The sequence below is a fragment of the Neltuma alba genome, unplaced genomic scaffold (genome assembly GCF_004799145.2).
Source record: "Neltuma alba isolate B1F8T4 unplaced genomic scaffold, ASM479914v2 tig00006042_pilon, whole genome shotgun sequence".
Lineage (NCBI taxonomy): Eukaryota > Viridiplantae > Streptophyta > Magnoliopsida > Fabales > Fabaceae > Neltuma > Neltuma alba.
The window spans coordinates 79,079-100,969 of record NW_021634329.1 but is presented as its reverse complement, the minus strand read 5'-3'; the positions used below and the strand labels follow the sequence as shown (position 1 = coordinate 100,969).

The following is a 21,891-nucleotide window of genomic DNA, read 5'->3' as shown; positions in this document are numbered from 1 at the left end:
TGTGATGATAATGGCATTCTCCGTCAAATGACTTGCCCGGACACTCCGCAGCAAAATGGAGTCGCAGAAAGGAAGCTTGGGCATCTTACTTCGGTCTGCCTTTCTTGGCTGCATGGTAAGAATCTTCCTCGGGCACTTTGGGCGGAAGCAGTTCAGAGTGCATGCCATGTGACAAATAGATTGCCCCCTTGGCCAGGTACACAGAAATCTCCTTTTGAGGTCCTATACGGTGAAAAGCCAAATGTAAACTACTTTAGAGTCTTTGGTTCTATATGCTATGTTCATGTTCCCAAAGGCAATAGAACCAAACTTGACCCAAAAGCAAGGAAGTGTGTTTTTGTTGGTTATGATTCTTGTAGGAAAGGCTGGAGATGCATGGATCCGAAGACCAAGAAATTCACCATTTCTAGAGATGTGGTGTTCGATGAAGTAACAGCACCTTTCTCTGCTCCAAAACTCGTGGCTCTTGGTGATGACGAAGACAGTCTAGAGCTTTTATTCCCTGAACAAAGTTTGCGAACACAGAATGGTGAAGAGGCAGAAAATGAGTCACAAACCGAAAATACAGAGCACAGTGAACAAGTTGTCAGAAAATCGACGAGAGAGAAGAGGCAACCACATTACCTAAAGGATTATGAAGTTAATAACTGTTCTGTGACTGCATGCTTCTTTATAGGAGGCCTGACTACAGAAGAACCAACAAACTATGAGGAAGCTAAGGGAAATCCAGATTGGGAACATGCAATGCAAGAAGAAATTGATGCTTTGAACAAAAATGAAACATGGGACTTAGTGCCCAAACCAGAAGATTGTGAACCAGTCACGTGCAAGTGGGTGTTTCGGTTGAAGAAGAAGTCCGACGGCACCATTGACAGATTTAAAGCTCGCCTGGTTGCTCGTGGTTTCTCTCAAAGTTATGGACTAGACTATGAAGAGACATTCAGTCCAGTTGCAAAGATGGTGACAGTGAGAACCATTATTTCACTTGCTGCTTTTAAAGGGTGGAAGCTGTGGCAGCTTGACGTGAAGAATGCGTTCCTGTATGGAGAATTGGATCGAGAAGTATTTATGCAGCAACCCCCTGGCTTTGTTTCAAAGAACTTCCCAGATCATGTGTGTCGCTTAAAGAAGGCACTTTACGGTCTAAAACAAGCTCCACGAGCTTGGTATGGTAAAGTAGCTCAATACCTCTGCTTCTGTGGATTTAGAATTTCAAATTCAGACTCCAGTTTGTTTATAAAGTCAGAGTCAAACGTACATCTGCTTGTGTTGCTGTATGTTGATGACATGATAATAACCGGGAATAATGAGTCAGAAATTTCAAACTTAAGGGACAACTTGTCCGTCCGCTTCGACATGAAAAATCTGGGGGAGGTTGGTTGCTTCCTCGGCCTAGAAGTGGAAAAATTTAACCAGGGGTATTTTGTTTCTCAACAAGCCTATGCAAGAAGCCTCCTGGAACGTTTTCGCATGGGGGAGTCAAGAGAGAAAGCCACTCCGATGGAACCCAATTTGAAATTGAAGAAAGAAGAAGGGAAGCTGCTAAAGGATCCAAGAAAGTTCAGACAACTTGTTGGAAGTTTAATTTACTTGACCATCACAAGGCCAGAGATTTCATACGCGGTAGGAGTCATTTCTCAGTTCATGCAAGAACCGAGAACTCCTCACTTGGAAGCAGCCAAGAGGGTCCTGCGTTATGTGAAGGGAACCGTTGGATATGGGCTCTTATATAAAAAGTGCGACAGCTTTTTATTAAGTGGATTCACGGATGCAGATTGGGCCGGAGATATAAATGACAGACATTCAACATCAGGCTACTGTTTCAGCACTGGATCAGCTGTAGTTTCTTGGTGTAGCAAGAAGCAAGATATAGTGGCTTTGTCTAGCACTGAGGCCGAATATGTGGCAGCAACAATGGCAGCGCAGGAGTGTGTTTGGATGAAGAGGTTAATCGTGGATGTCCTACATGAAGTTGATTATGCTGTGCAAATAGGATGTGACAATGAAAGTGCAGTCAAACTTGCGTTGAATCCTGTCTTCCATGCAAGGACAAAACACATAGAGGTGCGCCATCATTTCATACGTGAGAAGGTCCTGAGTGAAGAAGTTAAGCTGATAGGTGTACGCACCGATGCTCAAGTAGCAGACATATTCACCAAAGCATTAGTGAAGCCAAAGTTCCAAGGTCTTCGAAGTGCTCTCGGAGTTGTTGATAGGAGGTTTGCACTAAGGGGGAGTGTTAAAAATTAGCACAAACCTCAAAGCACGTGACATGCAAAGTTCGAGTCCTCTCCATTTACTCTCTCATTTGTTTTATTTATTTGTTGTTTCTTTTTCTCTGGTTTACCAAGTCAAAAGACGTGAGAATTGTTCACGTCGGTTTGCGATTATCTAGGATTAGTTGTTGCTAAATAAGGGGACTACTATTAGGATATCTAAGTAGTTAGAGAAAAATATGGGAATCTAGTTCGTGGGTCAGTGCTATATATGGACCATGCTGTAATCGATTGAGATATACAGAAATTCATAAAATATTCCCATAAGATATCACCAGTCTTCACTGTTTGTCGTTCTCCGTCTTATTTGTTTTAGACAACACCCTGATACGTCTTTGATACTTCTCTGACATCAAACAAAAAACAAGCACCTTCAAAATGATAAAAGACTGAATAATAGAGAGCTTTTGCAAGGGTTGTTTTGCCAATTCCGCCAGTTCCATGAATCCCCAACATGCAGACGCCTTTGTCAGATTTATTTATAAGTGAGATCACTTCTTCTATCCGAGGCTCAAGTCCAACGATGCAATCAACGTTATGGAAGCGTTTAGGTGGCAGCATAGAATATGCATGTTCCACGATCCTTTCAACAAATCCAGATTCACATCTGCAAAAGAGCATATTTACTTTTCACTATGAAGATTATTTATCTGCGAATAATGTCTTCTACTGTATTTCTTTCCTCTTTTAATACATAGTTATCAATAGAATATTGTTTCAGTTCTTTAAAAAAAAAAAAAAAAGTAGAGGGAATGAGAAGTGAATAATCATATAATTCCAACATTAATAAGGTCTCTAAATTTTGTAATCCCATCTCTATCTAAAGGTTTCTAAGTTCAATTGTAAAACTATGAAATATTTTCTGCTCAAATGACACCGTCTAAGTAAATCAAAAGACTCAGGCTGAAAGTTGTAAATTCAAAAGAATAAAACAAAGCCCAAAATTAAACTTTAAATGCCCACAATAAAATTACTCTTAGGACCCCAAGTATGCAGAGATTGACCTTTGTGTGCTATATTGTCAGCAACTATTAAGTACTAACAAAGAATTAATAAAGTTCATCAGCAGAAGGCAATAATGGTGCAAACAAACCTACCCGTCTTCGAAAAGCCATGTTGATGATAAACTAGCAGCTTCGAACAAAGCAGAACGCCATTTGCACACTTTCTCTAGGTCATCTCTATACCTATCTTCAAGAGCAGCCCTGGCTTCTTCAAAGCTATTTCTCTGATATTGAACATCCAATAAATCCACTTTGTAAAAGATGGCCATAACCAATTGATTCTTCTGTTTCTTGCACCAGATGATGTGGGTGAGTTCCTCTAGGCACCATGTGGAAGTAGCATAGTTTGTAGAGAAGACAATAAGGGAAATCCTTGACCTCTCAATGGCTTTGATAACGGCAGGTGCGATTCGTTCCCCTTTCCCAAGCTTCTTGTCATCAATGAAGGCGTTGATCCCCTTACGTCGTAGAGAATTGTAAAGAGGCACAGTGAAGGCGTGGCAAGTATCTTCACCTCTGAAACCCAGGAAAACATCATATCTGTACTTAGTTTTGCTGGTGAAGCCACTTGAATCGCCATGTATATGGCTGCAACAATCGCAGTGGTGAAGCTATGTTCTGAGGTCTGAAACTAAGGTTTTGATCATTCAAGATGGTAGGAAATTTGTTAGAAGGTTCAGGTCCATCAATTTCATTGGTTTGTTCACTTGTTATGATCTCTGAATGGCGCAGAGGATGTTGCCTTGTTTTTGTTTGACCCTTTTTCTTTTTTTACTTTTATAACGGTGCGGCAGACGATCGATCCTTTTTTTCCTAGTTTGTTTTATCACAGTATTTCATATTTTGTACTACTATATATTTTGGATTAGAATAGACTCGAGTTTTATAAAAACATAAAGAATAAAGTGTACGCAGGTAAGGTTTTAGAGTAAGGGAAAATTGTTGGGGAAAAAAAGAATAAGGGCAAATTATTTTGCAAATACCTATGTTTTCCCATAATTTTTAACTAGAATTTACTCTCCCGTGCGATGCACAGGAAGAATTTATGATTAGTTCCAATTCATTGTAACCTCCATTACCACAAAAATATCAACACAACATATTACATTCCTTATACAAACAATGGTATTGTAATTGCCATGAAATAAATTTGCCCATTTAATAACTTTATGTTTACTTATTTAAAATCAAACTTTACCAACAACCCCCATTCTTAAATAGCATATATGGGAACAATTATATCACATTTATAAAGATATTTTACTGCATACCATACTTTCTATTTCACTCGAACGGTGAGCACTCAATATATTTAGTTACATGCTATAAAAAAAAAAGGTATCTGGTCACAATATACTTAAAGTTTATTATTCTAAGTTTAAATCCCACAATGAAATATAATAATCACTATCATAAAAATCGTTCCAATTAACCTATTATTATGAAATACGTAGCGGTTGATTTTACTTCTCTCTTGCAATGCACAAGGACATTAAAATTTAAAAATTAATAATATTTAAATGTTGAATATTACAAATGCACGACCTCGTAGGAAAGTTTATTATTGATGTCAATTAAAAATAGTTTGCATTTAAAAAAAAATACCGAGCTAATATAATTAGAAAGGATCAGATCCTTACATTAGAATTATCTAGGAAAAGATAGCCGCGCAGAGGAGTGATGTGCCATTATTACCATTAAGTAATGATAATAATCTCAAATCCAATTGAGGATCGATACACACTAATATGAAAAAAGAGGTATTTATGTCTATATGCATGAAAAGGGTTAGAAGCAAAATGGCATAAGCAACTATTTCACACATTTCAGTATTCTTCATGCAATTAGTGTTAGCAAGTTCTCCACTCGATGTAGCTTTGGCAAGCTTGGCTGCCATCTTATTTTAGATTCAAATCCAACTACAAATAGAACACTAAAATTGAACTGATGATTCACAAGGGGATGCGAATGAGAAGTAAAGCATCCCGTAGGCCAGCAATCATTCAGCTTCAGGTAGCCACAAAAAGTAGCAAAATATGCGTCCATCAAAACAATCTTTATCTTCATTCACCCAATAAGACTCTATTTGCACGGGACTCCTTACAAATTATTGCACCATATTAGTCAAGCGGCAAAACAGAATAGAGAGGATATACCCAAAAAAAACACCAGCCACACAAAAATTTCTCACATGCATTTTAACAAACACCTATCAAGCAAACATATGTTAGAGCATGTTATATTCTATCCTTGCCCCACATTTCAATCTAGAAGAACCAAGCATAGGACAACATAAAAATTAAGTTAGCTAAATATAGCAAAGTGAGATAGCAATTTAACAACAGAAGAACTAAACCCATAGGAATCAAGCAGAAGATTTGTGTGGAGAGCACTGGTCGTGGCCTTATTGGTCTGCGTCAAATCTCGCCATATTTGATTCTCACATAGAGGGACTTCAACTTCTCTTCCAGAGTCCAGTTCAATTTCCCAATCTGAGCTATCTCTTCTTCCTTCATCCTCAACCTCTTTATCGTCCCCACTTCAATTGCCTCTAAAATCATCTTCTCTTGCTTTTTCTACTTCTCATCCAAGACCACCCTCATGTTTTCCATCTGTAACCGATTCCCTATTCCACAAGAAGGGACGATAAAGCAATGGTGAGAGAGAAAGAGATGAAGAGAAACCAAGGGAGAGTAGGGACGCACATCTGATGTGTACGAAGGACAGAGATCTCTCTCTTAATCGTAATTTTTGGCCTCTCCTCATCCTTAGACTGAAAAAAGGAGCTAGGAACAGCCATTAATTCTCCCTTTTTCCAGTGATGTGAGGGAGGAGGTTTTATGTGAAATTCTTTTCCATCTATGTAAAAAATATTACTTACATAGAAAATTTCCTTCCTTCTCTCTTGTCACGTTTGGTAAAGAAAAGAAGAAAATGAAAGGCAAAGGAAACAAACAGAATTTGAATTTTGAATTTAAAGTGAAGAAATGTTAAAATGAGTAGGTATTGACGTGTAACAGGTGTATAAGAAACTAACAGTCTGACACGCAAGCAAAGTAAAAAGAGTGGAAGCTGAAACACTCTTCAAGGAGGCCGAAATATATGATAGATGTGAATAATATTTGCACTTTCTTAGCCAACAAGAGAGAGAAAATTAAAAATGAACTCCATGCAACCTCAGTTAAAAAAAAAAAAAAAGAGAGACGCAGCCCCATGCATGAGCTGGTACTGTTCACATAGGCGTCACTGTTCATAGCACAGTAAAATAAGTGAGAAGCCATTGTGAATAAGAAAATGGCTCAGCTTGACTCTGATTTTTATTTATTATATATATAGGTTTAATACCCATATGTTTTTCTCTCGTAATTGAATTCTTGAATTTTACTTTAGGGGCTAACAGTACTAAAAAGATTAAAGTTACCGGGGGTAATGGTGCGAGCAAAGTAAGAGGATAATTAAGGGGGGGAAATGCTTAGATGCCAAAAAAAAATTGAGGAAAAATAACTCAAATAGTTTTTCTTTGACTTTTTTTTAACTGCAACTCTACACCCCCTTCATCCCCATCATACCCGCAATCAATGGTTAAACCTTGCAATCCCATACTTATGCCAACTGGATTACAAAAGTTTCAGAATTATTGATTGACTGCCAATGGAAACTTCAAAAGTGTTGTTTGTTATATGTGATTGTCGGAGTCTTGGTCTATTATTGAAACCATGTCGAAGGGTTTGATCCGCTGGCCTCTGTTATTTTTTCCACTCGACTCGATCTATCTCATTCTTTTTACTTGTTTTTAACAATTCTGTTTCACCTCAAGATGGGATTTGTCATTTATACGCAAAAATCAATGTAACAATCGGTCCCAATGGACTTCATTTCAGAATTTCCATTCATGCACATTGGTGTCTTTTTTTAATTTCATTTTTGCATGAAATACCTAATATATTGATCCTTAACAGAAAATACAAGTTAAAGAATCAAGATAAGTAGCTACGCTAAGGTTGAAGAATAATATACATGAGATCCATAACTTCTACTGAAAGGGCTTTTAGAGTTCTACGCATAAAACCACATAATCTGCAAAATCAATTGTTTCATGAGAGTTTTCTGTTATTAACATATATAACCTTCAAGGGTTATATATTATGTGATTATGTAAGCTAATTCTAATTGTGTTATTGTAATTCTTAAGTTGTTTAAAGGCCAATAAATAAAATTTATTGACTACATAGTTATACTTCGTTTTGCTGCTCGAATCGCCATGGCTGGGATACAAGTACCAGTGCAAGCTGCTTGCTATATAATGGGATTTAATTGTGAAAGCAGAGCTACAAATTCGGGAAATGTCGTTCATAAGCAAATTATGAAAGAAAATTATCTGATGCATTCACCAAATGCCTTTAAATTCGGGTCATCATTCAGTACTCTTCACAATGATATGCACCATGTGCTCATTATTATAATACAATCCAAACTAATCCAAAATCTGATATGAATGATTTAGATTTAAAACTTTTAATATGCAATTTTTTTCAATAATAAATTTATTTTTGAAACAAGTGTTAGTTATCAAGTTATTTTTATTTTGAATTCTCTATATAAAAATTTAAATTCAATCTAGAGTATCCAAAATGAATTTGGATAGTTTAATCCATCTTTTGGATCCGATACCCTCAAATATTGAACGTAATTGATACTCTCACTTATTCAAAGTTAAGATGCACTGTACGTAAAAGATGCTTCACTCCTGGTTTGAAAAAAGCACAAACAAATGCTTAACTGCTTTATTTGACACTGGAAATGACTGACACAATGAGGGGCTCAAAGATTATTCAGGACCATTATATTAATTTTTTTATGAATAATGTTGTAAATTGAGAGCCAAGCCCAAAAATGGACGGAGAGAACAAATACACAAGGAAGAGTGAATGAAACTATATATTCTGACTCAGGTTATGACTCAAATTTATGAGTCGTTCTACTTTAATTTTATCTCAAAGTAAAATTTTCCGCATCAACTCAATTGTACTCGTATGAACAAATGATGCGAACAAGTTACCGCTAAGAGTAAAAAGACATGCCACTGAAAAAGGAGAGACAGACCTCATAGTTATAGCCAGTTCATACTGTCCCATCTCGATTAGGACCGGACAAAAGCGGGAGAGGATGAGATGGAAGCTGAGACGGGACAAGATAAGATGTGGGACAACCTCATCTCTCTAACTCTCTTGTCCGAAGATATATACGCGCGCATGCACATATATGTATATATTTTAATTTTTGTTATAGATATTTTTGTTTTTCTATTCCATTAATACAAAAAATATAAATATTAAGTTCAAAGAAGTAAACGCAGGTCACGTATTTGAATAAATTTTTAACTAAAGTATATATTTAGTCCTTTAACTTTTTATAAAGTTTTAATTAGGTTCTTCAATTTTAAAAAGTATACTTTTAATTCTTTAACTCTAAAATTTTTTAAAAAAATAATGACATTAAGATCTTAAGTGTTGATAAAATATTCTCAAATGGTAACATATTAAATTTAATTTTCAAAACATTTATAATTTTTACAAAAAATCATTATTGAAACCTAATGATTTTAGGATTAAAGAACCAAATCATGCTTTTTAAAGTTAAGAAATCAAATTGAAATCTTATACAAAGTTAAAAGATCAAATGTATACTTTAGCCTAAATTTTTTACTTTGATGTTTATAAAAACAAAAAATGTTTTTAAAAATTTAAATTATGCAAAATTCAATCAATACGATGCGATAATGCACTTTTGTCAATATATGTTTAGACTTAATTGGAATCAAGGCTAATGGCATCTACATATAATATTTCTGTAATACATACTTTAATTACTCCACCAGAAGCCTATTAAATTTACTTCGAACCACTAAGCCAAATTTAATCCTGAAAAATAAAAATACCTTTACTAAACTCTTTATTAAAGGTTCTTCTAAACACATGGTTTGATCCTGTATAAGAGATAGGATTTTCTAAAAAATCTTAAACCCTTGAAATTACTTACAAAATGTCCTATCAAGTGGTTCAGACATCCATTTAATCCCTGACTTTAACATCAATACAGACCTTTAGCTAGACCAATAATATCAAACCTTACCACGAGGGGTGTTCAAGGCAGGCCCGTTTCGGTCCAGGCCTTATTGGGACGGGACGGGCCCCTCTTGAAATTTTTCGGAACCAGACAAACCGGGATGGGACAGGACACGGGATCGCCCCGTCCCAATCCCATTGATTTTTTTATTTTTTATTTTATTTATGTAATATCATTTTCTTCATATTTTTTTAAGATTTGACACTATTATATGGAACAATGAATATATTTATTTAGAGCTTTTATATTTGTTGATGATTTGAGACTATTGATGATTAGAATTTCTAACAAGTTTTTATTGTGTTAAAAGCTTTTGTTTAGAGTTTTTAATGACTATTATATGTAATATTTTGAGCTTTTGTTTAAGGGTGCCCAAAGAAATAAAAAAGAAAATAAAAAGATGTTTTTATAAGGCCTAAGCCCAAAAAACTACAATTAGAATAAATAATCAGATTTTATTAAAAAAACATTAAAAAAAATATCGGGACGTCCTGGTCCCATCCCGGTTCCGTCCCGATCGAAACCACGACAATACCGGGACGGGACGGGACGGGACGGGACACGAGACAGAAAACTTGTCCCGTTACTATTCATCGGGACAAAACCGGGATGGGCCTGTCCCAGTCCCGATCCGCTCCGTGAACAGCCCTACTTGCTAAAATAATAAAATATCTATCTACTAACAGACAGCCATCAGAGCATATGGCACTTAACTGTCGGTTATGGGTGCCAATACTTTCCTCTTTACAGAGGTAATTACATCCCATAATTGCATTACATAATCACAGAAATATAGATGTACACAAAATACATATGGCCATACATGGCTTAACAAAACCTCTAAATATAAGCAGTAAAAGACTACACAGATACCAGCTATCTTATTTGCATATGCTCCCAACTTTTCAAATTCCTTCAACTACCACACCTTTGCCCTTTCGAGCCCCCTGCCTTCGCTATATGTCATGGAAGAAAGGGGTGAAGTTCTAAGAATCTTAGTAGTGACAACAGTCCATTATACAATTATACAAAGCTCATAAATATATATAAAACAAGTCATATTCACAACACTTGCAACCAAGCATAAACAATGATGCTCAAAATCATAAGCTTTGCACACAGATATAATCAATGATGCTCATGCATCTCACGCTTTGCAAACAAATAAAATCAATGATGCTCATGCATCCCACGCTTTGCAACACACATGGCTATGACAATTAAATTAACATCACATACTCATAATTGAGTATAGCTCTACGAGCTCAATGCAAAGCAAATTCCACATACTCATAACTTAGTACAAGTCTATGAGCTTAATGCAAAGCAACTTCCACATACTTATATTAGAGTACAACTCTACAAGCTCAATGCAAAACAGCTTCCACATACCATGCCAGAGTACAACTCTATGAGTTCACAATTATTCGTCATAGAACATATCCACCATATATTCATTAAAGAATATAGGACCATGGCACAAACAGACATGCAAAACTATTGCATAAGTATATAAGAGGAAGGGAGTCACTATCTGGAATCTCTTCTTTTGATTTACCTTGTCCAGATTTCTTCTTTACTGGCTTTCTTGGTGGGCTCAAATCCTATAATATGGCTTCATATATAAAAAGGTCAATGCTTAGTCCATTTAACTTTTATTATCAAAACATAACTTCTCTTGACTCATTAATAAACTCTATTCTTATTATTTAACAGTTGGTCATCCTAAACAATATTTTTTACACAAACTATTCTCTTTAGAGAGTTTTCTCCCTTATCATAACCCATACCGTTACTTTACTTAATAATAGGTTAACTTGGTTAGAAATATTATATAATCACAACAATTTTATTTTATTTCATTTTTTCTTAAAAATAATTCTATAAGCTCTCTTAGCTTTTATTCCCAATCAACCTAATATTTATCATGTAAATTCAAGCTAAGAAATTTCAATTTCTAACCATCTACCAATCTTCTTAATTTTTGGTCTAACTTTTCTCCAACAACCTTTCCAATAACCTCTATCAATTGTCAATTTTTAACCCATACTTTAATCATTAACTGTATCATTGAGAATTTTTCATATTTATATCTTAAAATAATTTCCAAACATCATAAACACTAATCCATTTACAATGTCCATTCACCATTTGGAAACCTCAAACAAACCTCAATAATGAATTGCAAATCAATTCCTAGCTTAATTTCTTTCATCCCCAAAACAGCCACCAAGTTTAGTTCTAAGTTCATTCATTAAATCTCCAAAACTTTCCATTGTTTTCATTCTATAACTGCTAGTATATTCCTTACTTTTCTCTTAATCTTTTCCCCAATAACTTTTTACAATACCTCCAAAATACTTTCGAGCTATCACTTTGAAATCTCAATTAATCTTATCATCAATTCAAAACCCCAAACTTTAACATTTGTGTCAATTCTTAACTTCCTTTATTTCCTATATCCTTCAGCCAAACATTTTGAATATCCATTGACATTATATTACAACTAAGCAATTACCCTTTAATAACTTCTAAAAATCTCTAATAACTTAAAACCAATGACTTTCTAACTTCATTTAGGAAAACTCTAAACTCTTGATTTTTATGATCCTAAACACAACTAGATAACTCAATGGATCATTTAAAATAACTGTATAACATCAATTAGTGAATTCCTTATTTTCGCTATTTCACAAACAATTACCGTTTTAGCAACCTTATATTTATTTAATCACCTACAGCCGCAAATTCTATTTAATTTCACTCCCCAACTACACCATCTTCTTGAATCCCTTAACCTCTCATCCAACCAAGGAGTTCCATTTCCTAGCCAACGGCAACATGTGTGTGTGTATCCTACATTTGAACCTCATACACGCCTCTTAGCCTCTAAAAATTTCCAAACAGTTATACACATTAAATCTGGAACTTTCCAGATTTAAACATACCTTTCATAGGTTCAAAACTCCATATGCAATCACTTAAACCCAACACTATAAACTTGATCATTGCTTTTTACTTCCAATCTGATTTTTTTAGCTTCCAAACTCACCCCTTCCGGCACACACAAACATAATTATATGTGGATGTATATCTTTCTAATTCAGTTTCAGATTCAAGTGCAAACATATAAACTATCAGTTATGCGTATATACATATATATATACACTCTCATATCAGATTTTTGAATAACTCCTCTGGACAGCATAATGCATAAACGAAAATCGTCATTTGAGCAGCAATAACCGATAAGGAATCACATCTAAACACATGCAATATCATTTAGATTTGCATATGTATCCTCTATTTCAAACTCACATGGTTTGACGCCATATAGCAGAACAGGGGAAGGAATTTCGAGTGTTGAAATCATCAAAAACATCTCCCAACAACACATGCAACACTACAATTCACTTATGCAAGCTTCTAACTACATCTTCCAACCAATATTTCATTCAATTCCTATCTTTCTTTGACAACCCAGATTTTAATCTCTCATAATCTCCTCCAACACGCAGAAAACAAAAGAAATAAGGATAGGGGAGTGTTAAGCGGTCTTATCCCAGTCAGAAAACACAATTACACGTAAACTTCTCCCCTCCGATCACTACTTCGCCGGCGACGTACTTCTCCCTGACTCCAAGGTTTTCTCTCAGTCTCTCTCTGTTTTTCTCTCGGCTTGCAGGTGAAAAATGAAAAGGAAGAAGGCATGCTGGCAAATTATAAGGGTGGGGGCGTGTAAATGACCACAACACCCTTTACTTTATTACCTACTGCCCATTTCATCCCTTTCTCTACATGATAAGCTCAGAAATTAATCTATGATATTTTATATGGGTTTATATTATCTTTAGCTTCTTTGACTTATAAAATAATTATCCTAAAATTTTTAGCTCAAATATAGACCTTTAACTATTTTTCTTAAATTTTTAAGAAATAGGTCATTTTTTACTCCCAAAATTATCCTTCAAATTATGTAAACCACTTTTTGGGGAAATTAACTCTTTCATAATATCCTAAACTCTCAAAATTAATATTGCATAACTTTTTCCCAATTTTCTTCGGCATTAAGTAATTTTAAAATTTTAATCAATCTCTACTTGTCAGAACTAAAAAAAATGGCATGATTATTTTGCTGATTAAATCAAATATTCATTACTATGACTTAATTACATGTTATTTGGATACTTAATTAAAACTATATTTCAAAGGAAATATACATTTAGTTTATTATTTTTGGTAAAAAAAATTAAAATCAAAATGGTGATACAATTTTTCTCATTGAAAATTAAAAAAAAAATCCCACATGACTTCCCGGTCTTTTCCTGTCCTGACTGGAATTGAGACGGGATGGGAAATGGCAACACGTAATGGGGCTGTCTCGATCCCGTTTGTCCTGTAAAGACGCCTAGTTAGAGTTAGGAAAAATGAAAAGACTAAACTTGCAGTATATTTGCACTCAATAGGCATCTCATTCTTCCACATCCAGTGCTTGTCTCTCATAGTTACGTCAACTCCAAATAAAAAGCCATTCCTTTTTACGACGCCGTCCAGAGTTGCAGAAAATAATCAACATGCAAATGTCAAGATAAAAAGGAGAACAACCAGCTGGCAGTGAAATTTTCAGCCGACTGGTTTTAGTACTTATCATTAGGATGATTATTTCAACGGTTCAGATTTAAATTTTTTAACTAATTACTTTTAAATAAACAAATTTTTTTTGAAAAACTGATAGTTCAAAATTTTTTATTTCACATTGTGTATACATTAAAATAATTTTTTTGAAGAATAAAAATAAAAAATAATATTTAATCCGAAACATCCAAATTAATCTAGACCATGTGTAATGGTGATAAGTTCTTGTTACTTCTTATTACTCATTTGTCCGCTTAGCACCGAAACTCATTTCCAGTTCTTGGAATTCATAAGCCCCACACTTGATTATGGAAATATCTGGTAACTTTTACACATAACCTATATTTCCACACCATTCCGATCCAAACCCAAAACCTTATGAAGGCCCCCCTAACTATTCTGAAAAGTCACCACTTAATCGATTACCAAGAAACAATACATGAACTTGTATACTAAAAAGGTTTAAAAAAAAAAAAAAAAAGGACCTGTAGGAACATCACTTTGTACCCCAATGCATTTTATTACAACCATTGATGCTTTTGGAAAGCTTTGAACGATACAGATTGCCGGCCTAATTTTATTCTTTAAAAAAATTGTATTTAGAACATCATTGTTCAGTTTTGAAAATAATAATAGAATAGCTAGGTATAGAAAATCCATCCATGTTAATCTTATTCTTTAAAAAAATTGTATTTAGAACATCATTGTTCATTATAATTGCTGCGTTGTACTTATACGTTTGAATATACCGACGACTTATGATTTTTCAAATTGAATCGCAATGCTAATGAGTGATTGCTTTTCTTTTTTATTCACTTTGTTTAATTTATGCGGTCACTCTGCCCATAGCACAATCATCTCACTCATTTATTTTCTATTGCTTTATAATGATTAGAATTACATTTGACATGACCAACATGCAACCTGATTTTGAATTACTATCCCAGCAATATTCTATAAGCAATATTGCAAACATTTGGAAAATGCATAATTTAATATTTCAATTGGATCAATATTAATTTAATATTTCAAATGGATCAATATTAATTTCTTCTCATAACATTGCTTGCTATACTTTCGATTTTTGTAATAGATCAAAGCCATATCTAGTCATTGAAACTTGTGAACTTTTTAAGAATGTAGTACAATTTTTTTCAATTCTTCCTCACCCAAAATTTTACATTCTTTAATTCAAATAAAAATACTAAAAACGGTTTTGCATCCTACACATTGTTCAAATCAATTCTCAATTAAAAAAAATATTGATAATAAACGTATATATAAAAATGTTTGATCTTATCGCTAACATTTTCATCAAAATGTTTTTTGACAATTAATAAGTATTTTTTTCAGAAAAGGCACTAACTATATTTCAATAGCAATTTTTTGTTGTAAAATTCAGAGTAGATGCAAAACCATTTTCCCTGTAACATTACTACATCCAATCCTAAATATACAAAATAAACAAGGAGCTCATTTTGATTTTAAATATAAAATCTTAATTCATCTTGCCCCCAAATTTATAATTTTTTTTGCCTAAAATAATCCCTATTAATTGCACATATCAAAAGGCCTTTCAATTAAGAAGTAATTCTAATGCATATGACTAAATAAGATAGTGCAAAAAAAATGCCAGAAAATATAAATCTTATTTCAGCCTGTGTTTCCTCTCCAATCATGCAAATATGTGGAATGGAAGCAAATCCGACACTTTCAACCCTCTCAATGGGTGAGACAAGGGGCCTGCTATCACTATATCTCTTTGTTCTTTGCATTTTGCTCATCTTATCCAAGAACAGGTTGAGCAAAAGCGATGGAATCCCATTCGATTAAACAGACAAGACCTTCTAATCTCACCCCTTTTCTTTGCCGATGACTTGATATTTTTGCAAGAGCCAATCCTGAACAGTACGAATCATTAATAACCAAGTGCCTTTCCTCTTTCTGTGATGCATCTGGACAGCGAATTAGTAACGCCAGAATGATGGTTTTCTTTTCACACAACGTTCACAATAATGTTAGGCAACAACTGAGTGATGAATTGGGATTCACCCAAGCAGCAGATCTAGGCAAATATCTTGGAGTACCCTTACGCCAGGAAAGGGTTACTAAAGATACGTAGCACTTTATTATTGACAAGGTAAGACAGATATTCACTAGTTGGAAAAGCCATCTTCTCTCATTTTGGGCGTCATACTCTAGTCAAAACTGTCACTTCAGCTATGCCTAACTATGCAATGCAAACGACCTTATTGGCCATTAGCTGTTGTGAAGATATAGACAAAAGTGCAAGAAATTTTCTCTGGGGGTCAATAGATGAAAATAGACATGTTCATTTAGTGGCATGGGACAGGGTCTGCACTTCCAAATAGACAGGTGGCCTAGGTTTGACACTCTTGGTTACAAAACTAGGCGTTCCTGATAAAGTTGGGTTGGGGGTTGATCACTGACAGGGATGCTCTCCGAGTGAATGTAGTGGGAGGTAAGTAGCGTTGTGGGGAGGATATGCTACGTATCCACAATTGATATGGAGCGTCGAGGATCTCGCGTTTGGAGTAGTATAACAACAACATGGAATAAGGTGAAAGAAGGAGTCAAAGTAATGGAGGGTCCCAACCAAGGTGGAAGCACACTAAGCATGGTCGCTTCCTAATTCAGTGTGCTTACTCTCTTCTCAGTGGGGATCGGAGTTTAGTGAACCCCTTGGGGAATAAGCTAATGGAAGTTGAACACTCCCCAATAGTGCAAAACACACTTATGGTTCCTCTCCCAGAACAAGCCCATTGCTAACTGAAGGAAATAATATAGATAGAGAAAGGAAACGTACTAGGTTGGGGTGAGGCTGACTACTTGAGTTTTGATAGAATGGTACAGTAAATGCACCAGAGAGAGGAGAAGAGAACATTAAAAAGCTCAACGGTTAGGGTGAAGAGAATGCATAGAGGCACCTCCTATTTATAGGGTCATGGTGGCTCTTATTTCAGGAAGCGACAATGTCCTTTATTTATTGCAGGATAATATTTTGATTCCACGATCGACAATTAATATCTGATTGATTTCTCTCTAATTAATCAAGTACTTAATACTTGATTAAATATTTCCTAATCAATCATTAATTGCTTTTGATTTGTGATTGATTTTCTTGATTTAAGAGATTTTCTTCTTTTGAATCAAGCAGTCCGGCCCATCAAGGGCAAACTCGGACCCAATATCTAACAGTAACAAATTAAAAGAAAAAAGGGGTTACATCTAGATGAGATTTGCACTGTTTGCAAAAAGGAAGTAGAAACTGTTCTCCATGCTTCACGTGAGCAAGGGATATATATATGGATGAGCTTGGCCGTTTCCCCGACAAATCACCGCTTTCGGGCTACTAATGTAAATTCACGACTAGGTTCGCCTAAATACGAAGGAGAATAAGATGATAGGGAGTGGGAAGTGGTGTGACTTGTTTGGCATCATGTGCTGGGTCCTTTGGAAACGACGCAGTGAACTACTTCACCACAATGTGAATAGTGGCATCTCTAAATGCATTGTAGAAGCTAATGGCATTGCCGGATGTATGGCCCGTGCAACATCGAGCATACTCCACAGGAAAAACAATCGCCAACCCCCCAGTGACGACACTAACTTTAATATGTTGACGCGGTTTTTTCTATGTTGACGCATGCAGCTGGACGTGGAGGAGTTTTACGCAAGACTGATTGTACGACTATAGAATCCTTTTTAGCTTGAGTAGAGGGAGCGTATAGCCTGGGTAGTGAGATATGGGGCTGCATTTGGGGACTACGAAGAGCCTGGGATAATGGCTATCAACAAGTCAGAGTTTTCACTGACTTCACCGAAGTAGCTACTCTAAGTGCAAGTGGTACAAAAAGCGTCGATATATATGAGGATGCAACCCTCATTACAGAAATGCAAAACATTATAAGTAGGGATGGGACCATTCAAATGAGACACATCAATGGGTACGGGTGAAAATATGCTAGGCTAAGCTAGGTTTTAACCAAAATTAAAGTTTGAGTTTGGGCCTAAGCCTGTATGTAGGCCATTTTTTAGGTTCAAACCTAAGCCTTTAAAAAGCCTTACAAGGCTTGAAACTTGTTTAAAGGCCTACTTAAAATGTGGGTCTTTAAATAGGCTTAAATACTCATGTCTCCAAATTCATATATAATCTTTCAAACTTATCCAAAAGTTTGTTATATGTTAAAGCCTGGGATTCATTCTCGATCACCTCCAACATAAGAGATTAGTAAGAAAAAATGTCTAATAAGAACAATTGTCTGAATAGGAAGTAATACAAAAAATCAATCATATGTTGATTGAGGAGGTTCATTTTCTAAAATTAATCAAGCATAACAAATGGCATGTCAAACTGGATTTTACCTCTATTGCTTTTCTCACATAAATTGGGACAAACTCCTTATACAAAGATTATAATATTTTATTTGAGCATCACTAAAATAAACTTATAAAAATTATTATGCTTTAACAAACAATGCAAATCAAGGGAGAGGGAACGAGCTAGTATTGCTGTCTTGAGCAGTCAAAGAGAAGAGATATAAAAGGGAATGACTGACGAATGAAAAGGTTGAGCTTTTAAGCCTAGCCTATTTACTAAATAGCTTAGTCTGTTTACTTAAAGTAAGTTAGGTCGCCAAATTTATTTTCATCCCCAAAGATAGTAGACTTAGTTGCTAAAAAAGCTCTGTGCATAGGATTCGGTCTCCAAGTTCTTTCCAATGAGACCACTAGAAGCTTATTCTTTGATAAGGGCATTACTTAGTTTTTTTTTTACTTGTTTTTTTTTTCCTTTTTGCTTGTTTCTTTCCTTGTTATAAAAAAAAAAATTAACTTAACTATTTTTTTAATATTCTGAAAATTAATTATTTAATTCTTATTTTAAGAATCGAAGATAGAGAGTAACAGGAATTTTCAAATGATTCATAACAATATTTATATGCATATCATTAGATTGTAAAATTTTACTAACATAATTGACAACAAACAATATATCATACCACATGTTCATTTATAAATACATGACACAAATACATAATAGGGGTATTGACAACTTTTTTGGGGCCTAACGCGGTCACCTCACTTGCCCACGGCCCCGAAATCCCATCCAATAAACTCATAGACCCACACAAATCTAAAGTTGCAAATAAAACGTGAATTTTCTGGCAAAAAACGGCATAAAATTGGAATTTTTCATGGTGGGATATCAAAAGTACCATGAGGCTCTGTTTTTCTCTTTACCAAAACAGGGGATTGAAGAAATAGCTCTCCAATTGTGCTTGTTTCCCATTCTTCCCTGTCATGACAAGTCTTTGTGAAATCAGAAGAATTATTATAATACAAACCCTTCAGGCCCAACCCTTGACACTCCAAGATCCTACTGGCTTTAAGACACACTACTTATGTGGAGGACTGACGGATTAGTTTGAAAAATTTTCAAACCAGTAGAATTGTAGAAAGTAGAGGTTGACCTGTCCCATTCGTCATAAACATACATAACCAATTTACAACAACAATCTCTCAGGTTAAAAACTAAAAACCAGGGAAAGAAAGAGAGACTGCCCACCAATCTTATTGACATTAACAATCATTTTTGGGAAAAAAACTGCTTTCTTCAATATATGATAGCCAAAAATACAGAAATCTCCAAACATGCTTACCCATAGGAAATACTCTCTTGTAACACGAATGAAAAGTTCGGTTTCGTCTAATTCTCCAACAATACGTGAAAGGCGAAGAACTCAATATTAATAACAAGCAAAAACCTGGAAATAACAACTGGTAGAAAGTAGAGGCGTCCCTATCTGAGTCATTTGAGTTTTCTTTTGTCTTTTTTTGTCTTGATGGAATTCAGTTTTCTTTTATCAGCAGCCTTGAACTTTCTCAGGAACTTTGTTGGGTGGTTCATTAGGAAGAGAAGCAGTCGCTCTTCGTTTCAGGGAACATATTGGTGCCTTCATGGAAAGCTGAGAAGACTTGAACTGCAAATTCTCCATGTTTGTGTGTTGTTTATACACATAAATTCCACAGCAGACTACAGGCATATTTGGTGTCAAACATTTCACTTGCATTTTCACATCATTCCAATCCAAGATCAGATACCTATCAAGCCTCTTCCACTCCAATAGCTCAAAAGCCCATCTAATCAAAGAAGTACACATGACCTTGTGTACTCCCATAGTTTACATCTTCTTTCCTGGGTATTTCATGACCATTGATGGTCACAGAAGCATGGAAGCGGTGTCTCCCACTCGTGTTTGCCTTCCCTAACTGACATGCCAGAGCGGCACGAGGGAAATTCCCACGAGCACGAAAAGACAATGTCCCTCCTTCGCAACAATCATCAAGCCAATCAGGAAATATTGTTGCCGGCATACATATTCTGAGGAGATCAGTTTCATTCTTGACCTGATTCACCAAAAGATCAGATGCCAAAGGAGATTTCAGATTTGAAAACGACAATAGATGAAAGAATGGAGATATTATTCTTATTTCCATTTCTAACAAAAAGAGAGCATGTTCAAGTTAGGCATTCATAGATGTTCTATTATAATTTGAAGTTAGGCATTCAAAAATTAACTAGAGACACGAATGCAATGAGCGTTACACAGCAATCAGTTAACCTGAACATCAATTTGCGGAAAGTGATAGAAGAGAAGCTAGAACAGCAATTTTAAAAGAATTTTAAGGAAAGAATCTAAATACATAATAATGATGATGATGATAGCCGCTGCTGCAGCAACAGAGGAGCTGTGATGAGCATGGACCAATAAATCTTGACTACATAAAAGAATGACTATAGGGAAAAAAATTGGTCAAAGGTCAAGAAATGAATCGATGATTGCATTGGGAAAACTGAGGGTTGAAGATGTATCTATATCCAAAACGAAAATTACCAATAGCTATCTTCCTAGTTGCACATGTGTTTAATTCGATTTGGCTATCATATCCATAACAAAAGGAAAAGGGCAACAGAAATGACAAGGAAACAAACCTGAGACCATAAATGACCAATTGATTTGGCAGTTAATGATGTGCAATTCTCTGCCTTTATGTGTCTTAGCTTTGATGGCAACTTCGGCATGTCTCTTAGCTTCTTGCAGTTATCCACTTCCAGTTTCAACAATTCAACACACTCATTGATGCATTCAGGAAAGATCATAAAATCATTGCCCGATAGAGTTAACTCTTGCAAATGCCGGAAGAATTTCAGAACTAAGGCAAGATCTTCATCCAATAGACAACAGTTTTCAAGATTCAAGAAGTTTATGCTAGCACAGCCAGTAACTAGCAGGCTCTCTTGCGTTAATTTCATCAAAGATTTTCTGCTAGGAGTGTGACTGTCTCTCAACTCAAGCCACTTAAGATTTTGCAATGTGAATAAGCTGTTTGGAAGCTCCCTGAGACTTTTGCAAGAGCTCAGATTTAAACACTCAAGCTGAGTAAGACTTCCAATGGAAGGGGGGAGCTCCTTAATAGAAGTGTCTTCGGCCCAAATATCGGTTAAGGCATCCATCATTCCCACTATATGTGGGAAGTAGTCAAGACTCTTACAATGGCTAAGATTAATATCTTCGAGAGCTGGCAGGTTGATTTCACGTGGAAAGCTTGTAAGTTTGGTGCAGTCACTAACATCCAAGTGGACCAGCTTAGAGAGAGATCCCACTGAATGGTGTGTCTTGACCAAGTTGCAACACTCTCTAAACAACAAGCTTTTTAAATTTGGGAATTGAGACATATCAGGTACTTCAATTATGAATTCGCAATGTGAAACGTTCATGTATGTCACGAAGTCAAACCTCTGCAAAACAAAAACTAAATAATTGAAT

General features: G+C 35.4%; 1 protein-coding gene across 1 annotated transcript; it reads right to left on the bottom strand.

Annotated features, from left to right (window-relative positions):
* Positions 1-2,588: 2,588 nt before the first annotated feature.
* On the bottom strand, positions 2,589-20,058 carry LOC114749429 (TMV resistance protein N-like). The gene is made up of 4 exons (XM_028937931.1): positions 19,942-20,058; positions 19,279-19,358; positions 3,374-3,868; positions 2,589-2,883 (listed from the first exon to the last, which is right to left on the bottom strand). The coding sequence occupies exons 1-4, from the start codon at positions 20,056-20,058 to the stop codon at positions 2,589-2,591; spliced, it is 987 nt and encodes a 328-aa protein (XP_028793764.1).
* Between the last annotated feature and the right edge of the window lie 1,833 nt (positions 20,059-21,891).

What these genes read in the sequence shown, in the direction of transcription:
- LOC114749429 (XM_028937931.1), bottom strand. Translation starts at nt 20,058, where the DNA reads ATGGAGAATTTGCAGTTCAAGTCTTCTCAGCTTTCCATGAAGGCACCA. An exon ending in CCAACAAAGTTCCTGAGAAA is followed by an intron (nt 19,359 to 19,941) that starts GTTCAAGGCTGC and finishes TTGTCATGACAG; the next exon opens with GGAAGAATGGGAAACAAGCA. An exon ending in GAGAAAAACAGAGCCTCATG is followed by an intron (nt 3,869 to 19,278) that starts GTACTTTTGATA and finishes CGATTGTTGCAG; the next exon opens with CCATATACATGGCGATTCAA.